Raw genomic sequence first — 23235 nt, 5'->3', positions numbered from 1 at the left:
CATCAACAAAACTAGAAGCTGGTTTTCTGAAAGAATCAATTAGATTGATAAACCAGGGGCACCTGGGTGGCTCAGTGGCTTAAAGCCTCTGCTTTCAGCTCAGATCATGATCTCAGGGTCCTGGGATCGAGCCCCGAATTGGGCTCTCTGCTCAGTGGGGTGCCTGCCTCCCCCACCTCTCTCTGCCTGCCTCTCTGCCTACTTGTGATTTCTGTCTGTCAAATAAATAAATAAAATCTAAAAAAAAAAAAAGATCAAGAAACCATGGGACAAACTAATCCAAAAGAAAAGAAGGAGGACCCAAATTAATAAAACTATGAATGAAAAGGGAGAAATCATGACCAACACCAAGGAAATAGAAACAATCATCAGAAATTATTATCAACATTATATGCCAATAAGTTAAGCAACCTAGATGAAATGGATGCATTCCTGAAAACCTATAAACTTCCAAAACTGAATCAGGAAGAAAGTGACAACCTGAATAGATCAATATTTAGTAACGAGATTAAAGCAGTGACCAAAAACCTCCCAAAAAACAAGAGCCCAGGACCTGATGGACTCCCTGGAGAATTCTACCAAACATTCAAAGAAGAAATAATACCTATTCTCCTGAGGCTGTTTCAAAAAATAGAAACAGCAGGAAAACTTCAGACTCTTTTATGAAACCAGCATTACCCTGATCCCCACACCAGGCAAAGACCCCACCAAAAAGGAGAATTTCAGACCAATATCCCTGATGAATATGATGCCAAGATTCTCAACAAGATCCTAGCTAATAGGATCCAACAGTACATTAAAGAGATTATCCACCATGACCAGGTGGGATTTATCCATGGGATGCAAGCATGGTTCAACATTCACAAATCAATCAATGTGATAGAACAAATCAGTAAGAGAAGAGAGAAGAACCACATGGTCCTCTCAATTGATGCAGAAAAAAGCATTTGACAAGATACAGCATCCATTCCTGATTAAAACGATTCAAAGTATAGGGATAGAGGGAACATTCCTCAGCTTCATAAAATCTATCTATGAAAACCCCACAACAAATGTCATCCTCAATGGGGAACAGCTGACAGCCTTCCCTTTGATCAGGAACACGACAAGGATGTCCACTCTTGCAACAAATACTTTTTGAACATCTATTATGTGCCAGGCACTGAGCAAGTGGTAAGGAATGGTGAACAAAATGAATGCTGTCCCATCCCTCATGCAAAGAGTCTAATAACCATCTGAATGACTCTCTCACCAGCATCCTCCGTTTCCTTATGCTACTAACACTTCCACCATCAGCCTAACAAAGTCCTATGTCTAGGACAAAGCTACAGCCTTCTTTTCCCCTCCTATCACAAAAGCTGTACACTTCCATGGGAATCACACAAGTATGTAATCTGGGGCACAATTGAGTCCTGATTTCCATTTTGGCTGGGTGCTCAATCCCTCTCTTGTCCTGTCAGCTTCTTATTCAAGGCCTTAACCTCTGCCCCAAACCTCCACTATTCTCCTCCAGCCCCTTCTCAGTCCCTACCTCCTGCCTGCAGAAGATGACTTGGTTTCCTACTTCCCTGAGAAAATTCAGGTTGTCAGAAGTGACCTCCTTTTGACATCTCTTCCATGTCTTCACTCTTAGCTGCCTCCACACTCACCTTATTTTTCTTCCTCTTGTACAGGGCTACAAGAAGCCTCCCCACATGCCTCCGCTAGTTCTTCACTCAATCAGTTACCTTCCTCCCCACCATATCCTCAATCTCTTCTTTGGCCAAGTCTTTCCCATCTTTAAGGTCCCTCTCTTGACCCCGTGACACTTTCTTGCTATTATTCTGTTTGTCTCTTCCCCTTCTCAATTAAAGATCAGAAGGGTAATCCAAATTCACAGTGTACATTTCCCCATCACTGGTCAACTTCTAAACTCATGAAATCTTGCTCTGCACATAATCCCTGCATCATGGACACCACACTCCTGAGAGTACATTTCTTCCCAGCTTCCTAAAAGCCAAATCCAAGAAATACCCTTAGACCCTCATCCTCCCAGATCTCTCTGTGTCTACAGTTGAAACATGGCATTAGTATGTTGCTATATATAAACCATTGTTTTCATTATCATTTCACTAACTTTATAATGAAGTTAACATACACATAAAATAATATATAATATAATAACTTTATATTTATATTTTTTAATCTTTTCATTCCTTAAAGGGTTACGATCCACATATATTCCCATTCTTAATTCTCATGTAATATGGCGAATTTCTTTTGGATGTGGTGGATAAACCATGGATAGATCCAATTTGTCAGGAATATGGGCAAAGCATTCTTTGCTGTAGAGAGCACATACCCATCTTTTGCAGGCTCAAGTGAATCTAAAACCCTAAGACTCTGTGGGACCCTGGGCCACTGAAGAGAAGGTTAAAAGAAGTGGTGGTATTATTACTCTCTTGCTCTAGAAAGACAGTACCAACCCTGGATGAAAAGCTGTAGAGGCAGTCCAGCTGCAGGGCTAGAGATCAAAGAATCAGCAAAGAATTAGAGATATTTTCCCTGATCCCCAGATCTCAGAGCTCAGACACAAACTACCAGAGCTGTCATGTACATCTGTGTAGATTGTGTCCCGTGCAAGAGTTCCAGGTGATGTGTGTGAAAAGGGACCAAAATCTAGCCCATACTCTGGTCACCAACCTGTGTGCTGTGGCATGAGCTGTGTCCATCCCAAGTGAAGGCATCTTTTACTTTACATAAAGTGCTGTCCTCTGCCAAGACTGTGGAGTTGTGTCTGCACAGAGTGGACACCTATTTCTAATTCACAAAAAGACTAGACAGGCCAAGGAGACCTTGGAGCACCAGATCTGGACATGATGAGTCTTGTTGCAGAAAATATCCTCTACTAGAAAACCTTCATTTCCCTTGTATCTCACTGGTCTTTGGGTCAGTCAAGCCATGTTATAGTAAAACTGCCTGAGTTCCAGCTCCTAGTTATATGACTTTCATAAGTCGCTTAACATGCTGTGCCTTGGTTTCCATCAAAAAGATAAAAATAACAATATGATCTACTTCATAGTGTGGTTGTAAGGATTATTTTAGAACAGGTCCTGGGGCATAATAAGCACTCAGTACACATCAGCTCTTAGCTAATTGTGTCATCCTATGTACAATGACAGATAATCTTCTCTTGAATATCAACCAAACATAACTGCCTCTCACCAGAGTCCTCATTAGGGGTGTGTCTACACCCTGTTTTTGCAGGGGTGTAGGGTGGAGGAAGGGATGTCCTATTGCTGTTTAGTGTGTTAAAAAGAAAATTACGGGCCCCAAAATAGTATCATTTAGGACAAGACAGCAAACCAAGACTTAGTACCTAAACTAACTGCACTTTTTAACTGCTCCCTTCCCAGGAGTATAACCTTTAGCCAGTCAATGCAGAATTTTCTGGTCAATATGAGGAAATTTACTGACAGACACCCCCCTTTCCATTCCTAGGTCACCTTGCCTAGACAATGCATTCCTTGCTAATAAATTCCTTTCTATTTTTTTTCTTACGCCCTCTCTCTGCCTTTAAAATCCTTTCATTTAGTTCAGTGGAGCTCCCCTATACTTGCTAGAGGGAATACTGCCCAATTCTTGAATCACTTAATAAAGCAAATTAGATCTTCACATTTACTCAACTGAATCTTGTTTTTTAACAAGTGCTTCTCTATTTCAAAAGGGCAGGCATGTGGGTGTGAGTGTGTGTGTCTCTGTGTGTGTAGGTATGTGGTGGGCAAAGCAGGGATTATAATCAGAAGACTCAGATGCATCAGCCATGTGTGGGTGGGGAAATTGGGTAGACCCACTCAACTCTGTTAAAATGTGTACTTGGGGCACCTGGGTGTCTCGGGTGGTTGAGCATCTGACTCTTGATTTCAGCTCAGGTCATAATATCAGGGTCATGAGATCAAGGCCCATGTCAGGCTCCACACTAGGTGTGGAGCCTGCTTGGGATTCCTTCCCATCCTCTAACCCTCATCTCTCTCTCTTTCTCTCTCAAAAAGAAATTTATACTTAATTCTAACTGAATAACAATAATTATGCAAAGCTGAAAACAACTGTTAGAAATGCCTTGTCCCAGGTTTTCTTTGTACTTCCATCACAAAGGATTATTGTTGGACAGCTAAGACCCTGCAGCTTAATTACGAGTTTCTCTAGGCAACGGGTGCATGAAATAAAGTCATGGGCTTTCAAATGTGGACTGCATAGGCTTTGACTGAATAACTGCATCCTTAATAAGTCAGAATCTGGCTTGAAACAACCGAAAGACTAGTCTAAACTAGTAGCATGAGAAAGGAGCGCTAATGCACACTTTTTGCCCATTGCTTTCCCCAGTTACCAGTAAAGGATAGATTGGAGGAGGTTAGCCCCAACATCCTGGAGCCAGGGAAAATGCTTAGAAGTTTATTTCCATCAGCCAGAGATCAGTTAATAAGAGTCTTCACTTCATTGACCTTGGGCACCACAGTGGAGTCCTCAGAAACCCAACTGAGAGGAAGGAAGAGGATGTCCAGAATGGACAGACAAGTTAGGAAGTGGGCTGGGGAGACTGACCCAATTAGCACATTGGCCCCTGCCCCAGCCCCAGCTCAGCTTTTCTGAATGTCCCAGGAAAGGTTTACAACTAATCAGATGACAGCAAGCCAGGCAAGCCCACTCCCCTCCAAATCCCTGCAGAATTTTGTAATGACATCTTGGGTATAAGCCATGGGCTGCCCACTGCCCCTGGTTCTTCACCTCCAGGGGCTTCAAGGATCTAAGGTCTTCTCCACTCTCCCTGGGGGTAGTGGCTCTTACATGAAGAGAGGCATCCTCCTCATTCAAATCCCAGTCAAGCAACCATCTGGCTGCTCCTTCAGCCCTTCTCAGGTCAGATTCCCAGGAAACAGATTCTGAGATGGAAAGAGTGGTCAGAAAATGTGCTGGAGTGATCTTAGGACCAACGCTAGAGGGGAATAAATGAAGCAGGATTGGGGTTGGAGGGCCATCCGCAACAGACCCCTCAACGTTCTGGGGCTGACCCTGCTTCTGTTTCTCTCTTAGCACCACCCTCCCCAACTCCATTATCTCACCTATCACTGCAGACAAGATTTTGAGTTGGCTCCTCCCCACTTGGAACTTGGCCCCACTCCCCTGCAATCCTGTTAGCCTCCCCCCACCAGCCACCCCACCCCACCCCGACACGAGTGCGCAGGTGCAGACTTGTGGGCTCCTGGGCTCGGAGGGAAGCCAGTCAGCCACTAGCCGGGGCCGGTGGGAGCTGCAGAAGTCTCTGAAGAAGATAGTATCGCACCATCTCTTCTGCCTCTGAAGCCGAATTTGATGATAGGGTTGGATTTATGGAGGACGTTGTCATGGATGGAGGGTTCTACGTACTGCTGAGAAGTTTCATGGACAGATAATGCCGGGAATTTGAAGACACAGAAGAGTATAAACTCGCCTACACACCAATTTTAACGAATACCTCTCTTTGGTAGAAAAGTATACTGAAGAGCAGCTGCTGACGCGGATTCCCGGATTCAACATGGCGTCTCCCATAGCAACAGGAAAGCACCGCAAAGATGAGGTGGCTTCATGACCTATTCAACATGCCACTCACATTTACAGACTTTCTGGCATTTAAACAGGTGTTTCTGGACTACAGAGAAGAAAAAGAAGGCCAAAGACTGGCCTTGAGTAGTGATTTAGTAGTGACTCAATTGTGCAAATCATCTCCCGCGGCAGCTTCCTGAAAATCCCTAGCACTAGCTCCTGCCTGCAGGCAATGGCGGCCTCCTGGACAACATGGGCCCAATAGGCAAGGAGAGGCTTCTGCTTGGGATGACTGGAGAATACACCCTGGAAAGAACAGTTCTGTTCTACAAGGTTTATTTTTAGGTATTGATTGGTCAGAACAATAATTACCTGAACTTCCCAGGACTTCTGCTTTTCCTGAAACACTTTCTTCTATTCAATAACCGCTAGTATTCCTGCCAAAGCAGACACCTCTCTCAGGTGCTTCTGAGAGTCAGACTGCTCTGGAACAAGACTATGTCAGGTGTTCCACCTGGAAGATCCCTGCCCCCAGAATACATGTTCTGGTGACAACAAGTGCAACAACACCATCACATACCCTCCCTGTCCGAAATACCACAGACAGGCTTTGCATAAATCTTCCTCCGTGCTCACAGTTCTTTCAATTGGTTTAGAGTTTCAGTCCGTCAAACCCAGTGTCCCACCTGTGTGGAGTTTTTGACTATTTAGGAATGTTTATTTATGGTGTTGAAATAGCTGCCCCAGTATGTGCTATGGTGAGTGCTGTGATATGTTAATAAAAAATTAAAAATTAATTTTAAAAAATAGCTGCCCCTATCTTCAGATTAATGAAATGCCTTTATTTTCAGCCCACCATTATGGGAAAATTAGAACTAGTCTTGGCTGTGGGAATAAACTAATAAAAGGATGTCTTTTACCCAAAAGCTACATGTAAAAATCAACTTCCAGTCTTGGATTTGCAGTTCTTCTATCACTGTCTTCTTCTAGTCCTGATGTAGTCCCCCTGCTGCAAAAGAAATCTTTTTTTAATAAGAATCATTTTGGGTCCTGGGAGAAATTTTATCATTTTTTTTAAAGTAGGCTTCACATCCAATGTGGGACTTGATCTCACAACCCTGAGGTCAAGAGTCACATGCTCTACTAACTGAGCCAGACAGGTGCCCCTGAAAAAATATTTTTGCAGATGAATGCTCAGACTAATTCTGTAGGTTTGATCTTAGAATTTCTGTGATTACCCCCTTAAAGATCTAAATATTAAATGGCTATAATTTTTAGCTGTCAGCTCTATGAAGGCAAGTACGTTGTTCATTGGAGTTACTATTTTACTAGACTCGAAGGAATATATACTGTATGCTGGAAATAGACTAAAGTTATCCTTTTCTTATGGCACATTGAGTATTTAGGCAGATTTGCTTAAAATTCTTTATGTATAAATCAGTTTGTTAGGTTTTGGGTTGGGATTAAGACTCATTTGGTAAAAATGTGATTCTTCAAGCTCTGCTCTTCCAACTCTATTCTTCTCCCTGCCAAAGTGATGTTCACTGTTCTAACTCAGTCTGAATAGAGAGGGATACCAAAGAGCTTTAATGATCCTCTATCTGGCTTAGGTTTAATAAAATGTTTGATAGAGTATTAATGACCAGAAAACATGTATGTCACACCGTTAGAAAGAAGGAAAAAATGTTGTTTAATTCCCAATGTGTACTTCCGTGGGGTTTTTTTAAGTAAAAATAAGAATCCGAGGGGCACCTGACTGGTTCAGTCAATAGAGCATTCAACTCTTGATCTCAGGGTTGTGATTTAAATCCCCAGATTAGGTGTCGAGCCTACTTTTTTTTTTTTTTTTAAGATTTATTTATTTATTTTTGGACAGAGAGAGAAGCAGACTCCCAGCTGAACAGGCAGGGAGCCTGATGCGGAGCTCATTCTCACAACCCTGAGATCATAACCTGAGCTGAAGGCAGACATTTAACCAATTAAGCCACCCAGACGCCCCAGGCATGAAACCTACTTAAGAAAAAATAAGAATCTGCACTGAAAAAGAAAATAATGATCTCCATCTATACTCATTGTTATAGGAAATATTATTTGATAAGTTTCTTCCCAGCTTGACTGTAAACTCTTGAGAGCCGAGATTACCCGTGGTCCCCATTCTATTCCTGATCCCGGCACAATGTCTGGAAAAGGATAGGCACTCAGTCTAGTTGTTGAATGACTAAATGGATAAATTCCACAACAAAGTGAAAAATCAGGTTGTAAAACAATATGTATTTTTAAGGCCCTATTCTGTAAAAGATGATACATTTAACATACCTATCTCCATGTATGTGTGGGTGTGCATGCACATGTGTACACATAGGAAAATCTCATAGGGAGGTGGAATTATAGATCATCTTTCTTTTTTCTACTTTCCTAAATTTTATGTATTTCATACAAGTATGTGTTGTGTTTATAATCTAAAGGAAGATTTTTAGAAGAAGAAGGAAAGACTAAGGATAAAGAATAAAAGACAGGTGTGCTTGGGTGACTCAGTTGGTTAAGCATCTGACTCTTGATTTCAGCTCAGGTCATGATCTCAGGGTCATGGGATTGAACCCTGTGTTAGGCTCCTCTCAGTGCAGAGTTTATTCAAAATTCTCTCTCTTCCTCTCCCATGCCTCTCTCTTTCTCTCTGTCTCTCTCTCAAATAAATAAATCTTTAAAAAAAAAAAAAAAGAAGGAGGAGGAAAGTTAAAGGATGAGAACAAAGAAACAGTTGCCTCTAGGAGACAGATTGTTTAATCCTAAGGACATAACTGGTAGGATTTCAAGCTTCCATTTGGGTAGACTCCTGTTACCCCTCTGCCCATTCCATAAAAGTAAATACCTACTCTACATACCCTGGCTGCCTTCAAAAGCAAAAGATGGCCGCAGCTGTGTCTTCACATGGGAGATGGATTTCAGGGATTCTTCATGGCTCCAAAAGCTCAGGATTGCTACTTCCCAGACACTTAGGGATAATCAATTTTCTCCAACCCCTAGCCTAGCCTCAGACATGATGGCCTCATCTTGGAAGATTCCCTGTTCCACTAGCATGTGACTTAGTCCCAGCCTGTGTCAAGGACATGAAACAAGATGTTAGTCCTAGATTCTCCTGGGCTTTGGTCTGGATATCTACTCTATAACCTTGCCCTTTCTCCATGTCACCCAGATTCTCCTTCCAAGGCCTGCTCTGGGCTTCTTCTCCAACACACCTGATCATCCCCCTTTCTCAATTCCAAGCATCCTGTAATCTCTCACTACCTCCTCCCTCTGTTACCCTCTCCACCATCTCTCCTCGAAAACACTCATAAGTAGGTGCCAGGCTCTCACTGTCAACTTTCAGCCTCACCCTACTTGGGGTGTGATCTATTCCAGGCTGAGGGAAGGAAGGTCCTGCTCTTATTACTCTCCTCGTTCTTTCAGTTAACCCCCGAAATGTTCACTATATGTCCCACACGCTGTGCAGAGGCCTAAGACCACACTCAGGAACAAACTCTCCACACATGGAATGATGGATAAGGGTCTGAGCAGCCATCCCCAAACCCTGCTTCTTCAGTCTGATGACAGCTGGGTTAGTGCAGTGCCGTCAGCCTCTACCCAGGAAGTTAGGCAACACAAGGAGCAGAGTATCTGGGATGTCTTCTTAGGGATTGGTGATGCTCCTTGCAAGGTCTCCAAAAGACCAGTAAGATCAACAAACCAGAGTGGCCTGTCCTGCTCCCACAGTACCCAGAACTGTGCCAGGAGTCAATGGGAAAGGGGCTACCTCCTGCCAGCAGGCCTTGAAAAAATCAGCAAGGATTTATTACATTCTCAAGTGGGAACTTTAAAATTAGTCTCCTCCAGGTCTTGAGACCAGGGCTGCTATATTTCAGGGAAGGCAATGATGGCCCTATATTATGTATGCCCAGGTGGGAAATCTGGCCTAATCCTGAAGTCCTGTTTTAGGAAACCCATTCTATCAGAGGTATAAACGTATTCTCCAGTATCTTCTTTGTTGGTAATAAAAGCAATATTGGGTCTCCATGTGCTCATTCCTTTGTTTTATTTAACTGGCTCACGGAAAAAAGGGTGTTATGTATTGACCCCTCCAGACTCCAGGAGCTGTGTTTTCAGCAAGAGAATGTGCTGTGCTTATTTCACTCAGCATAATCTCTTCCAGTCCCGTCCATGTTATGCTGAGTGAAATAAGTCAAGCAGAGAGAGTCGATTATCATATGGTTTTACTTATTTGTGGAGCATAAGAGATAACACGGAGCACATGGGGAGATGGGGAGGAGAAGGGAGTTGAGGGAAATTGGAGGAGGAGATGAACCATGAGAGACTATGGACTCTGAAAAACAATCTGAGGGTTTCAAAAGGGAGAGGGGTGGGAGGTTGGGGGAGCCTGGTGGTGGGTTTTTATGGAGGGCACGTATTGCATGGAGCACTGGGTGTGGTGCATAAGCAATGAAATCTGTTACACTGAAAAGAAATTAAATAAATAAATAATAAATGAGAATGTGCTGTGTCTGGCCAGCATGAGAGTTGAAGAAAAGGAGCTGCAGTCTCAGTAGAATCTATTCCCTTGATGAACTGTAAAACTTTATTTTTTCCAAGACTGGATCCCAGAGGCCTGCTCAGAGGCAGGAAGGATGGATGGGAAGACCTCTTGGGAATGGGGGTCCCCACTTAAGTAACATAAATACTCTTGGGCAGACCTATCACAAGAACCTGGTTAATGGATAAAGGAGAAGCCAAGACTACTGAGTATCCTTTCTACCCACCAATGAACTTTGGAAGACCACCATCCACACCTGATTTCTCTCCTCTCTTGGACCTCGGTCTATTCTATGACCCCTTGAATGAAAGCCAAACACCAGAATGTGAAATACAGGGCAATTTATTGAGAAAAGAAAGTGCAACATAATCATCACCAGAGGATCCAGAGCTGGGGGAATTAAAGGGACAGAGATAAGTTAGGACAAGATGCCCAAATGTGGGGAGGGCACCCTGCAAACCAACAGTCCGGAGAACTTAACCATTCACCCTCCAGCACTCCCCTCCTCAGCGGGACTGACATATGCCTACTTCAGGCCATCAGCTCCCAGTGAGAGAGGCAGATGGGCCAGGGTGGAACAGGCCAGGCTGGGAAGGCCCACAGGAGTCTGGGCTCAGGTATTGTTACCATCGTCAGGGGCATCATCATCTGAGATGAGCAGCTGGACCTCCCTGGCCTAGGAGAGATCTTGAGGATGGAGGAGCCAAGAAGTTCAGCCCTTTCTCCAGGGAACTTGAAGAAAAGCAAGGTTGAGTTTGGCATTTGTTGATGCCAAGCAGAGTGGGAAGTGCTGTGGGCAGGCTGAGAGGGTTGCAAGTGGGCACAGACACTTAACCCCAGAGGATCACTTGGAGCAGTGCTGGCTCGAGCTGGTGGTCTGGGAGAAGCGGATCCCGGTGCTGCCTCCAGTGCCAGACTTATAGCTGCTGCCTCCTGAGGTCTGGATGCCACCGGAGCTGGAGCCAATTCCACTCTGACTCACAGAGGTGCTGCTTCCGCTACTAAGTCTGCTCCCACTGCTGCCACTCTGGTAGCCCCCACTGCTACCACTCTGGTAGCCCCCACTGCTGCCACTCTGGTAGCCCCCACTGCTACCACTCTGGTAGCCCCCACTGCTACCACTCTGGTATCCCCCACTGTTGCCACTCTGGTAGCCCCCACTGCTGCCACTGCTGACCCCGTAGCCACTGCCACTGCTGCCACTGACCCCTCCGTAGCCACCACTGCTGCCTCTGCTGCTGCTGCCTCTGTATCCACCGCTGCTGCTGCCACTGAACCCTCCACGGCTTCCACCAGAGCTGCTGCTTGTGCTGGTGACATTGCTGACCACCGCTGTGGAGAAGAGGCACTCAGTTCAGGCAAAGGCCCGGGTCTGGATCACAACTCTACCCTGCTTAGCTGTGCAAATTTGAGAAAGATACTCAACTTCTCTGAGGGCTAAACTGGTAAATGATAAGAGTGAACCTGGCCCTCTGGTGTCCCCCAAGAACAAGAGCCAGCAGCATCCACAGAAATTTCTGGTTCTCCAATCTAGGGAACTCTCCAAGACCATAGGCATTTTAGCTTTGGCCTTAGAGTTCCCTGCTTATGCTATCAGGGGATTGTGTGGCCATAGCCCGAGACTCTGGCACTGTTTGGTAGCCTGGTCTCCTTGCATGAATCAAGCTGTCCTGCTGTAGGCTGGCAGTGAAGATGTTCCTGGTTACCCTTTTTGCAACCCAGGGAGAAAGTTTTGAAGGGCTACTTACAAATGCTCACAGCACTCTGACACTCTCCGGACATCCTTAGAAAGAAAAGAAGGAAACATGGGTTATTTCTGCCATGAGTCATTAGCCACAAAGCTGAGGGTTCATAACCTTGGGAGCCACACACCCCTATTTGCCCTATGAAGGGTCAAGCCCCCAGGGGAAGAAAGGCTATTCCAAGTGTCTCTATAACCCGTATCCCCAGGAAAAGAGCCTGCTTTGGGGGAGTTGAGGTGTTCAGGAGCTTCACCAGCCACCCTCTATTTCTCCGTCTGTCCATCCTCTTTCCCTTAGTTTCCAGAGCATCTGTTCCAGGCCAACTGCTCAACACCCAACTCCCAGATGGTTAGCACTTCAATGGTTCAGATGAGTAAAATGTAAGAGGGGCTGACACTCAACACATGATGAGTTTAAAGATGTCCTGTCCACACAACCCATCTTTCTATGCCTTGTTCTTGTTCATGGAGAAGGCATGTCCACATATCTGAGCAGATATGGAGCATGTCTGCACACCTTACCAGTGTGGGACCTACTGTTGTTGACCACTCCAACCTCATCCCACAATTCCCAGTACACATAGTACCGTCATCACTCCCACTCCTTTTCACAGAAACTTATAAAAAAATCCTTAAGTTTCCTTCTCACACCTGAGTTCTGCTTCTTCCATCAAATTGGAAGCTGTCTGAGGACAGGATACATAGAGCAGCTTTCAGCAGAAAGATCTCTCGAGCCTTGACAGTCCTTTGGCATTTGATATCCACTCACTAAACCCTTATCTGCTACTTGATACTGTGCTATTTTTTCCAGAGTGTGTGTGCATCAGCCACTTTCCCTATGGATTCAGTCTCAGGGGTGGAGGGCTACAGGACTGTCTGTACTGTGATGTCCAATATGGTAACTGCTATCCACTTGAAGCTAGCCAACTTTATTAAAATTAAATTAAGTGTAAAATTCAATTCCTCAGTTTCACTAGCCACATTTCAATACTCAAGTGAGTAATAGCTACTGTATTAGACAGCACATAGAACATTTCTGTCATCTCAGGAAGTTCAGTGGACAGCACTGTAACTTTTGTTATAACCCCAAAGCACTCCTCCTTACTCATTGCTCATAAAGAAGATCAACAGAGCTATGTAATACAACATCATTGGCCACGGTAAACTGGAGAACTGGATGATCTTGATTGATCAAAAAATGGGGGCACTTGAATCCTAAATTCTGTCATTCAGGAGATTCTTTACCCTTTGTCTGGGTTGTCCTCTCCAATCATCTTTCTCTCTTTCTTTGTTATCAAAAGTCACTCTAAAATCCTATCAGGAGAATGCTGACTCCACAGCACCTCACCTGCACTCCTCGCCCTCCAACAGCTTCCTATAGGTGGCAATTTCCACATCCAGTGCTAGCTTCACATTCATCAACTCCTGGTATTCTTTCAGCAGCCGGGCCAGGTCATCCTTGGCCTTCTGTAGGGCAGTCTGCAAGCCTTGGAGCTTGGCATTGGCATCCTTGAGGGCCATCTCCCCACGCTGCTCAGCTTCAGCAATGGCCACCTGCAGGTTGGCATTCTAGGACAGGAAGAGGTAGGAGACTAATTAGCATAGTGACCAAGAAACAAAACAGCTGATCTTTCTTGAAAGTTCTCTTCCCCGTCCCACACCCCCGTCCCACACCCCACTGAAATTAACTCATGTCTCATCAAGCAAAGGAACACTGATTTGCTGGTAAAAGGAGTAATGGTCTAGTAACTGGTTGTTTGTTTGTTTGCAAGACTGTTAAAAACTCCCTTGCCTAATTAATCACTTTGTTCCAGTAATACAAATTAGCCAGTGAGGTTATGTGAAGTGCATGATAAATAGTTCACTGAAGGCAGATCTTACTGAAACCAAGTGTTTAAGGCCATCCCTACAGTTGCAAGATTTGCTGGGAAAGCCAGAATGAGCAACCATCTCTCCTTAGGGAACTTTCCAAGAAGCTCAGATTCAAGAAAAGAATCTCTGGGAGGATGGACTCTCCCAGCTACCCCACATATGACACCATGAAAGGACAGAGAAAGCATGTGGCAGAGTCATAATTGTTGCTTCTCTTTCTCTTCAAGACCCAGAGGACCTCCAGGATCTCTCCATTAGGTCCGGACCCACCTGCTTCTTAACATTCTCAATCTCGGTTCGCAGCCTCTGGATCACCCTGTTGAGTTCCATGATCTCACTCTTAGTGTTCTTCAGGTCATCCCCATGCCTGCCAGCGGTGGTCTGCAGTTCCCCAAGCTGACAGAGGGAAACCAATCAACATAGTTTTGCAGGGATAGAACATTCTTGGTCAGCAAGACCTAAACCTAGACTATGGGGGCAAGGAGAAGGCTCCCACCTTGGTCTGGTACAGTGCCTCAGCCTCTGCCTTGCTCCTTTGGGCAATGTCCTCGTACTGAGACTTGACTTCGGCAATGATGCTGTCCAGGTCCAAGCAGCGGTTGTTGTCCATGGACAGGACAACAGACGTATCACTGACATGACTCTGCATCTGAGACAGTTCCTATGGGGGACATGGATGGTCATTTTCACCACCCCTTGGCCCCAGAAGATGCTGGGAATGAAGAAGTCCAAGAATCTTTTGCCAGCAAAGATATCCCAACAGTGGGGCCAGGAATGGGATAGTTAAAAAACTAAGCTTGCGTTTCAGGCCTGGCTATAGCCTAAGAGATCCCAGACAACAAAGTTAAAGAGAAAGACAAATGTGCAAATACAATCATGTTGTCAGCCTGAGAGTATCAGGCAGTGAGCCCCACTGTGTGGGTTTCCATGGGACTACAGTAGGAAGGAGTACTCTGAAGGAGCTATCTATGATACTGGTATAGGACCAGAGGGAAGGTATAGAGCAAAATAGCCTGAGAACAGAGGGAAAACAAAGACAAAGAGGGATCTTGGCCCTATGGCTCAGGTCTATGCAGGCTGGGAGAGCAAAGTTAGCATTTTCTGGGTGGTGCATAGCTGAGTTCTGAGCCCTGTTGCTTGTTTTGGGCGAGTTCTGCCACTTGACTATCCCCTAAAGTCCTACTCAGGAAGCATGTCTGGGAAGATGCAGACAAGAAGGCTCTGGAGCTTGGCAAACCAAGGAATCAAAAAATCACCATCTCGTAGAGGGTCCTCAAGAAGTTCAGTTCATCTGTGAGGCTGTCCACCTTGGCCTGCAGTTCCACCTTGTTCATGTATGCTGCATCCACATCCTACAGGGTGTGAAGGCAGGAAATTAGAAACCCAGCAGGATGACCCACTCTACCCCAAACATCACAGCTCTTTCCTAAGCCTTCATCCCTCCTCCTTGTCCTTCCCCTGTTCTCCTAATTTCCACTCCTCACTTTCCCTTCTAAAAGAAAATCAAAGTGGTTTTCTTCCCTTGACCAGTTAAACCCCAATGCTTTAATAAGATATAAACCACTAGCAAGACACTGGAGTAAGGGTAGAAAAATCACATTTATCTAACTGTGACTTTGGGTTTGGGGTGCTATATAACCAACCTTCTGAATAGAAATGAGGATATTCTTCTCACTACCTCATCTTTATGATGATTAGTTAAGTAAGCTACAAGAACTGGATGATTGTTATTATTAATAACATCCAAGGTGCACTTGTAGGCTGAAGACCTTGATTAATGCTACACATAAAACCTTCATTATTAGTTCACATTACTAATCAATTCATTAAGCACAGTAACATTGTAAGATGTCTCCCTCACCAGTAATGTATTTAGAGCAGGTTCCTTTGTTTCCAAAAATGTAAGGAGAAAGGTAAACCCCACACACAGCATAGGGTCCTTATGCCCCAGAGCAGCTGACTCCATGGGTTAGTGCTCAGAAATAAAGCCTCGACACTTTCTTCCCAGCTCTCTTACCTTCTTGAGCCCCACAAACTCATTCTCAGCTGCATTGCGCTTGTTAATCTCATCTTCATACCTGGGACAGAAAGAAGCACACATTTGGACAGTGACATTTCCAAAGTAAAAGAGAGAGAGAGAGAGGATCCCAAGTACTCACACAGAATCCATTCACCCAGAGACAAGACAAGCTTCATGGGCATGTGACTTGTGCAGTTACACAAGGCCCTGGGTTCAGAAGGTCCTCACATTCATTCAGTCTAATGCTCTGCTGGGGCCATCTTAAAATTCTTAGTAATTTTTTTAACAAGGGCCCTGCATTTTCATTTTGCACTGAGCCCTCAGAATTATTTAGCCAGTCTGGCTTACAGGCCTCTCAGAGCTGAGGCCATTGCCTCACCCTTCTCCCCCAAGTCCTGGTGACAGGCTGAAGTGTGGGTAGGCAGGGTGGGAGAAGACGTCAAGGAGCCTGACTACTTGCCTGGCTCTGGAAGACATCACAAAGCATAAGATGTATATATGAGACCCAGAAAGGTATTTGCTCAGACCAGGTTTTCCACCTCTGTTCTGCTTCTTTTCATTAATTAGAGTTGCTTTTTATGGAATTTGGGTTAAGAATAAATTCATATCTACTGAATGCATCAAGGTTACGAGATTCCTGCTTATTCATGGCTATAATCTCCCACCAGGGGGTCTAGATCTCATGAAGATTGAAAAATGGAATGGTTCCAGGAGAAGAGATTTCTGAGCAATGTCAATCTGAGTTGCCACTGGATTCCCAGTGCTCAGCACAAAGCCTGGGTGTCTGCCAGGTTTGCGCAGTTAAACCGAAATGGGGCCTCCTCAGAACAGGGGTCCCACCCCTGTGGGTCCTGACCCTGGGGATGTCCAGCTCCCTCCCCACCTTGAGAGGCCCAATTTACCTCTTACAGACTTCAGAGGGTGTCAACTACAACCCCAAACATGCAGAAGGGGGCTGACTGAAGCTCCAGAGACAGGGTATTGAGCACATTGAAAGAGTACTTTACAAAGTGTGGCCCTAGAGCATCTGCCAGGAACTCCTGGCAGCTCTGGGGCACTCAGATTCCTGGGACCTACCCCACACCTACTGATTCAGAATATCTATGACCAGAGCACAGGAATGTGCATTTCTAACAAGCTTCCAAGGTGATCCTTATGTACAGTAAGTGTGGAGGGCAGACTCTCCATCCCCAAGGGCTTTTAACTCTGGGTATATTCTCTTACCCAACTAGGCTAGTGTAGGAGGGGGTCCCTGGAGCCTGAAAAATCTGTCACAATCAGCCACCTTGAAGTCTCATTCCCCACCCTCTTATCCCCTTCCACTCGGTCATGCCTCACTCAACAAGTCCATCTAAGAGTATTGACTGAAGGTACAGTCCGGAACAGTTAAAATCTCAAGCTGGGGCTACACCTTCCTGCTAATCCCCCATAAGGGGAAACTCTCCAGTTGAGGCCCTTACTTCTTTTTGAAGTCTTCCACAAGGTCCTGCATGTTCTTCAGCTCTCCTTCCAAGTTCCCTCTCTCCCCCAGAGCCAAATCCAACTGCCTGCGCAGGAAGCTGATGTAGGATTCAAAGAAAGGCTCCAAGTTGTTGGGTCCTGAGCCAGAGCCTGTGCTCTGTTGCTGGAGGAGCTCCCACTTGGTCTCCAGGACCTTGTTCTGCTGTTCCAAGAACCGTACCTGTATCAAGTGAAAAAGAAAAGGAATGAGCCTCTTGAGTTGGGCAAGCGGGACCATGCATCCCAAAGAGTGGAAATGTGGAAGTGAACCCAGTTCTCCAATCTGCAGTAGCCTCTGGGTTTTTTTTTTTTTTAACTGAGAAGAATGAGAATTTAGACAAGGGAGAGCTACAATGTGTTATTTACTCTGTACCTACCATTTTCACTTATTCAATCTCATTTAATCCTCACCACCACCTAAAAAGGAAGTGTTATTATCCCTTTGTACCTAGGAAATGGAATCTCAAACAGTTTAAGTTGCCCAAACTGACCTGACTACTAAGTGACCAAGCTAAGAGTCACAGCCATCACTGCCCTAGTCTATGGTGATCCTTCAGAACACAAGTACAGAAGATAGGCATAAATAAAGTTATTTATAATTGTTTTTAAGTGAAAATTTTACCTTCCTACAGGCAGTGAAAACAGTCAACAGGGTCTAACTTTTCCTAAGTTGTTTCATATTTCCTCTAGTTTTTTTTTTTCCCTTTCAGTTACTCAGCATATAGCTGATCTGGGTTTAACTTCAAACCCCAGGCTCATTACCCCAGACCCAGCACACCCTTCCTTGCCCCAGCATAGACAACACAAATTAATATCAGTTAAAATGCAGGACCATTCAGAAGGTAAATTAGTTGCCAGCACTCATCACTGAGAGGCAGTCGCAAGATTCTCACTAATGCAAGTTTGATTACCAGCTAGTTTGTATTATCAGGAAGTTGCTTTTCAAGAGAAATTGAATGTTAACCATAATAATTTCGTGGCTAATGCCCTGTTCTTCAAAGGAGAACAAACAAGTTTGGACCCTCACTTCATTTTCCCTAGTCCTATCCCTAGAAGAAAATCAGAAGCTAGAATCCTTTCCCTATTTCACAGCGAGGAAAATAGGGCCTGAAGAGCAAGAGCATGCCTGCTCTCCTGAAGGGCCCAAGGCAAAACCGGGACAGGAAGCTAATACCCCTGCCTATAAGGCTGGCAGATCCCCCTGGTGTGTTCATACACCAACACCTTGGGCAGCCAAAACCCTCCGTGGCACCTCTGAGCTTTGCCCTCACCTTGTCGATGAAGGAGGCAAACTTGTTGTTGAGGGTCTTGATCTGCTCCCGCTCCTGGGTCTTTACTTGCCCTATCTGGGGGTCGATCTCCACATTGAGGGGTTGCAGGAGGCTCTGGTTGACAGTCACTTCCTGGATTCCTCCAGGGAAGCCACCAGAACCAAAGCCACCAGGCCCCCCAAAACCACCAGGCCCACCAAAGCCACCAGGCCCACCAAAACCACCGGCTCCACCAAAACCACCAGCCCCTCCTAAGCCACCAGCTCCTCCAAAGCCACCAAGCCCTCCTAAGCCACCAGCTCCTCCAAAGCCACCTCCCACTCCTCTGCCACCACCAAAGCCACCACCAAAGCCACCTCCATAGCCACTTCCATAGCCACCTCCAAAGCCACTGCCCCAGCTGCTACGTCCTCCCCCAAAGCCACCAACCCGGGAGCCACCAGCCACACTGATGGAGATACTCTTGTTGCCACCCAGGCTGTAGAGGCTGCGACTGCCAAAGCCACCTGCTCCGGCCCGGAACCCACAGGCCCCTCCGCCAGCTCCCCCAGAGCGGGCCACACAGCTCATCCTGCTGCTGCCAGAGACCACGGCAGAGCGGCCCGAGAAACCCTGGCTGCCGCCACCAGATATCTTGCAAACTTGTCTGTTCATGGTGAGAGAGCTTGGAGGTCAGCTAGCAACCACTTAGCAAGGGCTAAGAGGGGTGAAGGCAGAGGATGGGGACAAAGAGGAGGGTGGCCTTTATATACCAGAGAGCTAGGCTTGGCACAAGGAAAGGCAAGCAATTAGCTGAGAGTCATCTTGGGTTTGGTTTGCCTCCCAGGCAATAAGTTACTTGTAGACTTGCAACACTCCTCCAAACTAATCCTCAGGACCAAAATGACTTTGCTTTTTTAGCTTAATCACCCAAACTTGCCACAGTTGACAAAAGACTGGAACTCTCCTCCCTTCTTCCCTGTGATTTCCTCAGGGGGCTTAGGGAACTCAGACAGCACCTGATCCAGCAGAATGAATTGGGTTTTGACACCAGGATCTTAGGACCCATGGAGCTCCATGACACAGGGGTGAGGACAAGACAACTTCTTCCATGTGAGCTGGATCCCTCCCTGCAATGCCAGAGTACCACAGCCCAGTGACATATCATCTATGCCCACCTCTGCCGAGAAATGTCCCGAGGAGGGCTTGGGGTGGGGGTATGGGAAGGCAGAGGTCCACTCTGGCACCACCTCAGCCAAGGGCATCCATTCAAGCCAGCCTGTCATTTGAGCTGAGCAGTGCTGTTCATGGGAAATAAAACAAAATAAAATGTCTGACCTTGGGAAAAGTGGGGACCATATATGAAGCAAACAAGTATGACGCTTGGAAAGTAGAAAAGGACAGGTATAGGGAGGAGTCTCCATCTTTGACCTACCATCCACACCCTTTCACCACCATCCTTGACCCACCACCATCCTTGACCCACAGTAGGTGATTTCTGGATCCAGAAGAAAGAGAGGACACAATGTGGGGGCCCTCCAGTTGGCTGGTGGAGTAAAATGAAAGATCCCGTTCATCTCAGGATAAGAGTGCATGCTAAATCAGATCTGATGACCTTAGGATCTGCCAACCCCTCCATCACCTTGTTTTCCCACCACACCCTGTACTTTTCCCACTATGTCTTAAAATAAACTTATATGTTAATTTTCAGTACAGCCTGTAGGCCTCTGAGCTCATCAAGGAAAGGGAATGAGCCCTACTCATTTTGAATCACCAACTTCTTGTATAGGGTGAGCATTGACTTGTGTTAACTGACCCATAACCAGTGCCTAAGAATATAAATATCTAGACCAAGGTCTCACCCCAGTCTTATGGAATACAAATCTTCAGAGGAAGGGCTTGAGTGTCTACATTTTTTAACAAACCCTTCAGGTAATCCTTATGATCAAGGAAGTTTGGGATGCCCTGGCTAACTATGGGTATTTAATCTGAGCCGAGGGATTTAGGGGAAGGAAGGATAGAGAACCCTTGGTGGTAGAGTAGGTATGCTGGTACATTATTGCTCTAACTTCTGACAGCTCAACTATCCCCCATTCCCATGCCAACCCCCCTCCACACCCAACCACACCACACATGGCAAGAATATGTTCTCAGGTTTCTATTCACATTCAGGACCGTATAAAATATGACAGAGCAGGAGGAGGTGATTCTAGACTCCCCAAGAAATAGGTGGTTGGTGTATCTCCGGTATGTCTCCAGATTTCCAATCAAATCAATAGTGAACACTGTCTTTCTGGGGTGATTTTCAGACAAAACATTCTAGGGCAGAGGATAGGTCTGGAGATCCTGAAGTCAAGCAATGTTAACTGTTCTGTAGCCAATTAATTTTCTGTTCTGCAGGTTTGTCTAGGGCCAGTCTGCCTGGTTAGAATCCCAGCTTCACCACTCACCAGCTCTTTGACCTCGGACAAATTACTTAACTTTTATGTGCTTTGTTTTCCTCAACTATAATAGCAGGTACTTCATGGGCTGTTGTAAGTTTATATAAATATACAAATATATATATAAATAAATATATAAATATAAATATATTATTTACATATAATAATATATTATAATAAATAAATTATATAGATATATAAATATAAAATGTGTAGTATGATTTTTTACTCCAAATAAGAGGCTGTACACTAAACTATTGCTAGTACTCTACTTGGGGACACAGGGAAAGGAAATAAGTTTAACCTTGGCTGTTCTCAAAAACTTTGTACCCCTGAGCAACCAACAAAAGGATAGTAAGAAAAGAAAGCTGACTGAGGGTAAAGAGTAAGAAACCCAAGTCAGGATAGTAGAGGGCAAGACCTCTGCTAGGAGGGATTAGTGTCAGTGACCTTGGGCTGTGATTTAACACACTAAGTCTGTGTTCTAATCTGTCAAATCCTTTCCTACATCAGTGGTTTGTAGGGAGCCTCACAGGATATAACATAAGTGAAAATCCCTTGAAAATTATAAAATGCCACACAAGAGTAAGGTAATTGTGGTCTAACAGAAGACCTTTCATCATGAACTTCAGAAGACCTGGTTCAATTCCCTTGTCTACCTTGCACTAATTAGTGACCTTGGACAAGGTACTTGACTTCTTTGAGTCTCTCTTTCCTTATTTGTAAAATGAGGATTCTACCCCACTTGCAGGATTGTTTGGACATTTAAATAGGGCCCAGAAACAAATATTTGGATTTTTAAATCAACATTATCTTTCCATAGACAATCCATGAAGGGGATCTCTGTTGGGTTCTTCTTTGAGACACTTACTCCACCTGTCAGTTGAATGTCAGTCCTTCTTGGTGAGGTTTTTATTCACATTCTCTGGAACTCCCTTAAAAGCAGAAGGTCAAATGCCTCCCTGAGAAGAAAGCTGAGACAGGCTCTCCTGAATCCCCAGGTGAGAGCCCAAAGCAAACAAGAACAGACATCAGTGTCTCTGATTCCCTTCCCCTCCCTTGGCTCTAGTGCTGAGGCAGCGGGTGGCAGTCTCCTAAGTGCGGCTCATCTCTTCCATCCTGGCATATGCTGGAGAAGAGGGATAGAGAGAGGAATGGGCAGGTCACAAAAACACAGGTTTGGGTTGGGTTGCCTAATCCATATCTCCTGAGCCTGCCAAAGCATCACCCTATTTAGCCAGTTGAGATTGTTTTCTCAGCAGTTGACTGAAGCTTCTGGAAATAACTAGTTAGCATCCTCTGCAATATTTCTCTTAATCACTGCAGGATCTTTTAGAGCAGTGGCGTCTAAATGTGTTGCCTGCTGCCAACTGTCTGAGTTCTTCTAATCCCTCACCTTGCAGAACCTTCCATGTCAAGGTTGCCAAGTGGCTGAGTACTCTGGATTCTTATTTCGTCACCTATAAATTAGGGGGAATTGTCACCTCTATAGCAGAGTTATTTCCTCTAGACAGATTGTTCTCTGGTGTTCAACTGCAATGAGAATGCTTAAGAATTAGTTTCCCATAATATAATTGGGAGTAGAGGAATGAATCCTGAGACAGCAGTCACTACCTCTAGGTCAAAGTATGCAGACATCCCTCTCTACTTGGGAGCTGAGGATGAAGGGATGATAGTTATGTGACCTTTGTATATGCAGATTCACAGATCAAATTTTCAAGATAATCATTAAATTGTCTTCCCCAGAAAAAGAAAAATGAACAGTCATTCTGGGTATACTGCCCCTGGACTAAGAATTATCATCATGTTCTACTTTCTACCATGTTAAAATAAAAACTTATATTGGACACTACACAGTGTGTGAACCATCATTCAAGTAACATCTTTCAGTAAGATACACAGTTTTTTAAACAAGTGATGGGGGTGAAGGAGAACACTTGTTGTGATGAGCACTGGGTGGTGTTGTATGTAAATGTTGAATCACTATATTGCACACTAGAATCTAATATTACACTACATATTAACCAACTGAAATTAAAATAAAAACCTTACTGTTATGCTGAAAAAAATTATAATAAAAAATAGTAAATAAGGCAAAAAAATATATAATTAAATTGAAATATCACTACTGAAATAACTTTATTTAACAAATGAACAAAAAATATATATTACCACATAGGGTTAGCTCCCTTTATAGCTAAAGTTTGATCAAAAAAGAAAAAAATCTAAGTATGGGTAAATCCTTATGTTACTAAGTCTTAGTCATTAGCAATCATAATTCAGTCTAA

General features: G+C 44.7%; 1 protein-coding gene across 1 annotated transcript; it reads right to left on the bottom strand.

Annotated features, from left to right (window-relative positions):
* Positions 1-10967: 10967 nt before the first annotated feature.
* LOC116878891 (keratin, type II cytoskeletal 2 oral-like) lies at positions 10968-19181 on the bottom strand. The gene is made up of 10 exons (XM_032876709.1): positions 18528-19181; positions 17217-17437; positions 15754-15814; positions 14993-15088; positions 14233-14379; positions 14007-14132; positions 13213-13433; positions 11872-11906; positions 11301-11455; positions 10968-11198 (listed from the first exon to the last, which is right to left on the bottom strand). Exons 1-10 carry the CDS (start codon positions 19179-19181, stop codon positions 10968-10970), a joined length of 1947 nt encoding a protein of 648 aa, XP_032732600.1.
* Positions 19182-23235: the final 4054 nt, after the last annotated feature.

The sequence above is a fragment of the Lontra canadensis genome, unplaced genomic scaffold (assembly GCF_010015895.1).
Source record: "Lontra canadensis isolate GAN:19392208 unplaced genomic scaffold, GSC_riverotter_1.0 scaffold59, whole genome shotgun sequence".
Taxonomy (NCBI): domain Eukaryota; kingdom Metazoa; phylum Chordata; class Mammalia; order Carnivora; family Mustelidae; genus Lontra; species Lontra canadensis.
This window is presented reverse-complemented; position numbering and strand designations above follow the sequence as displayed.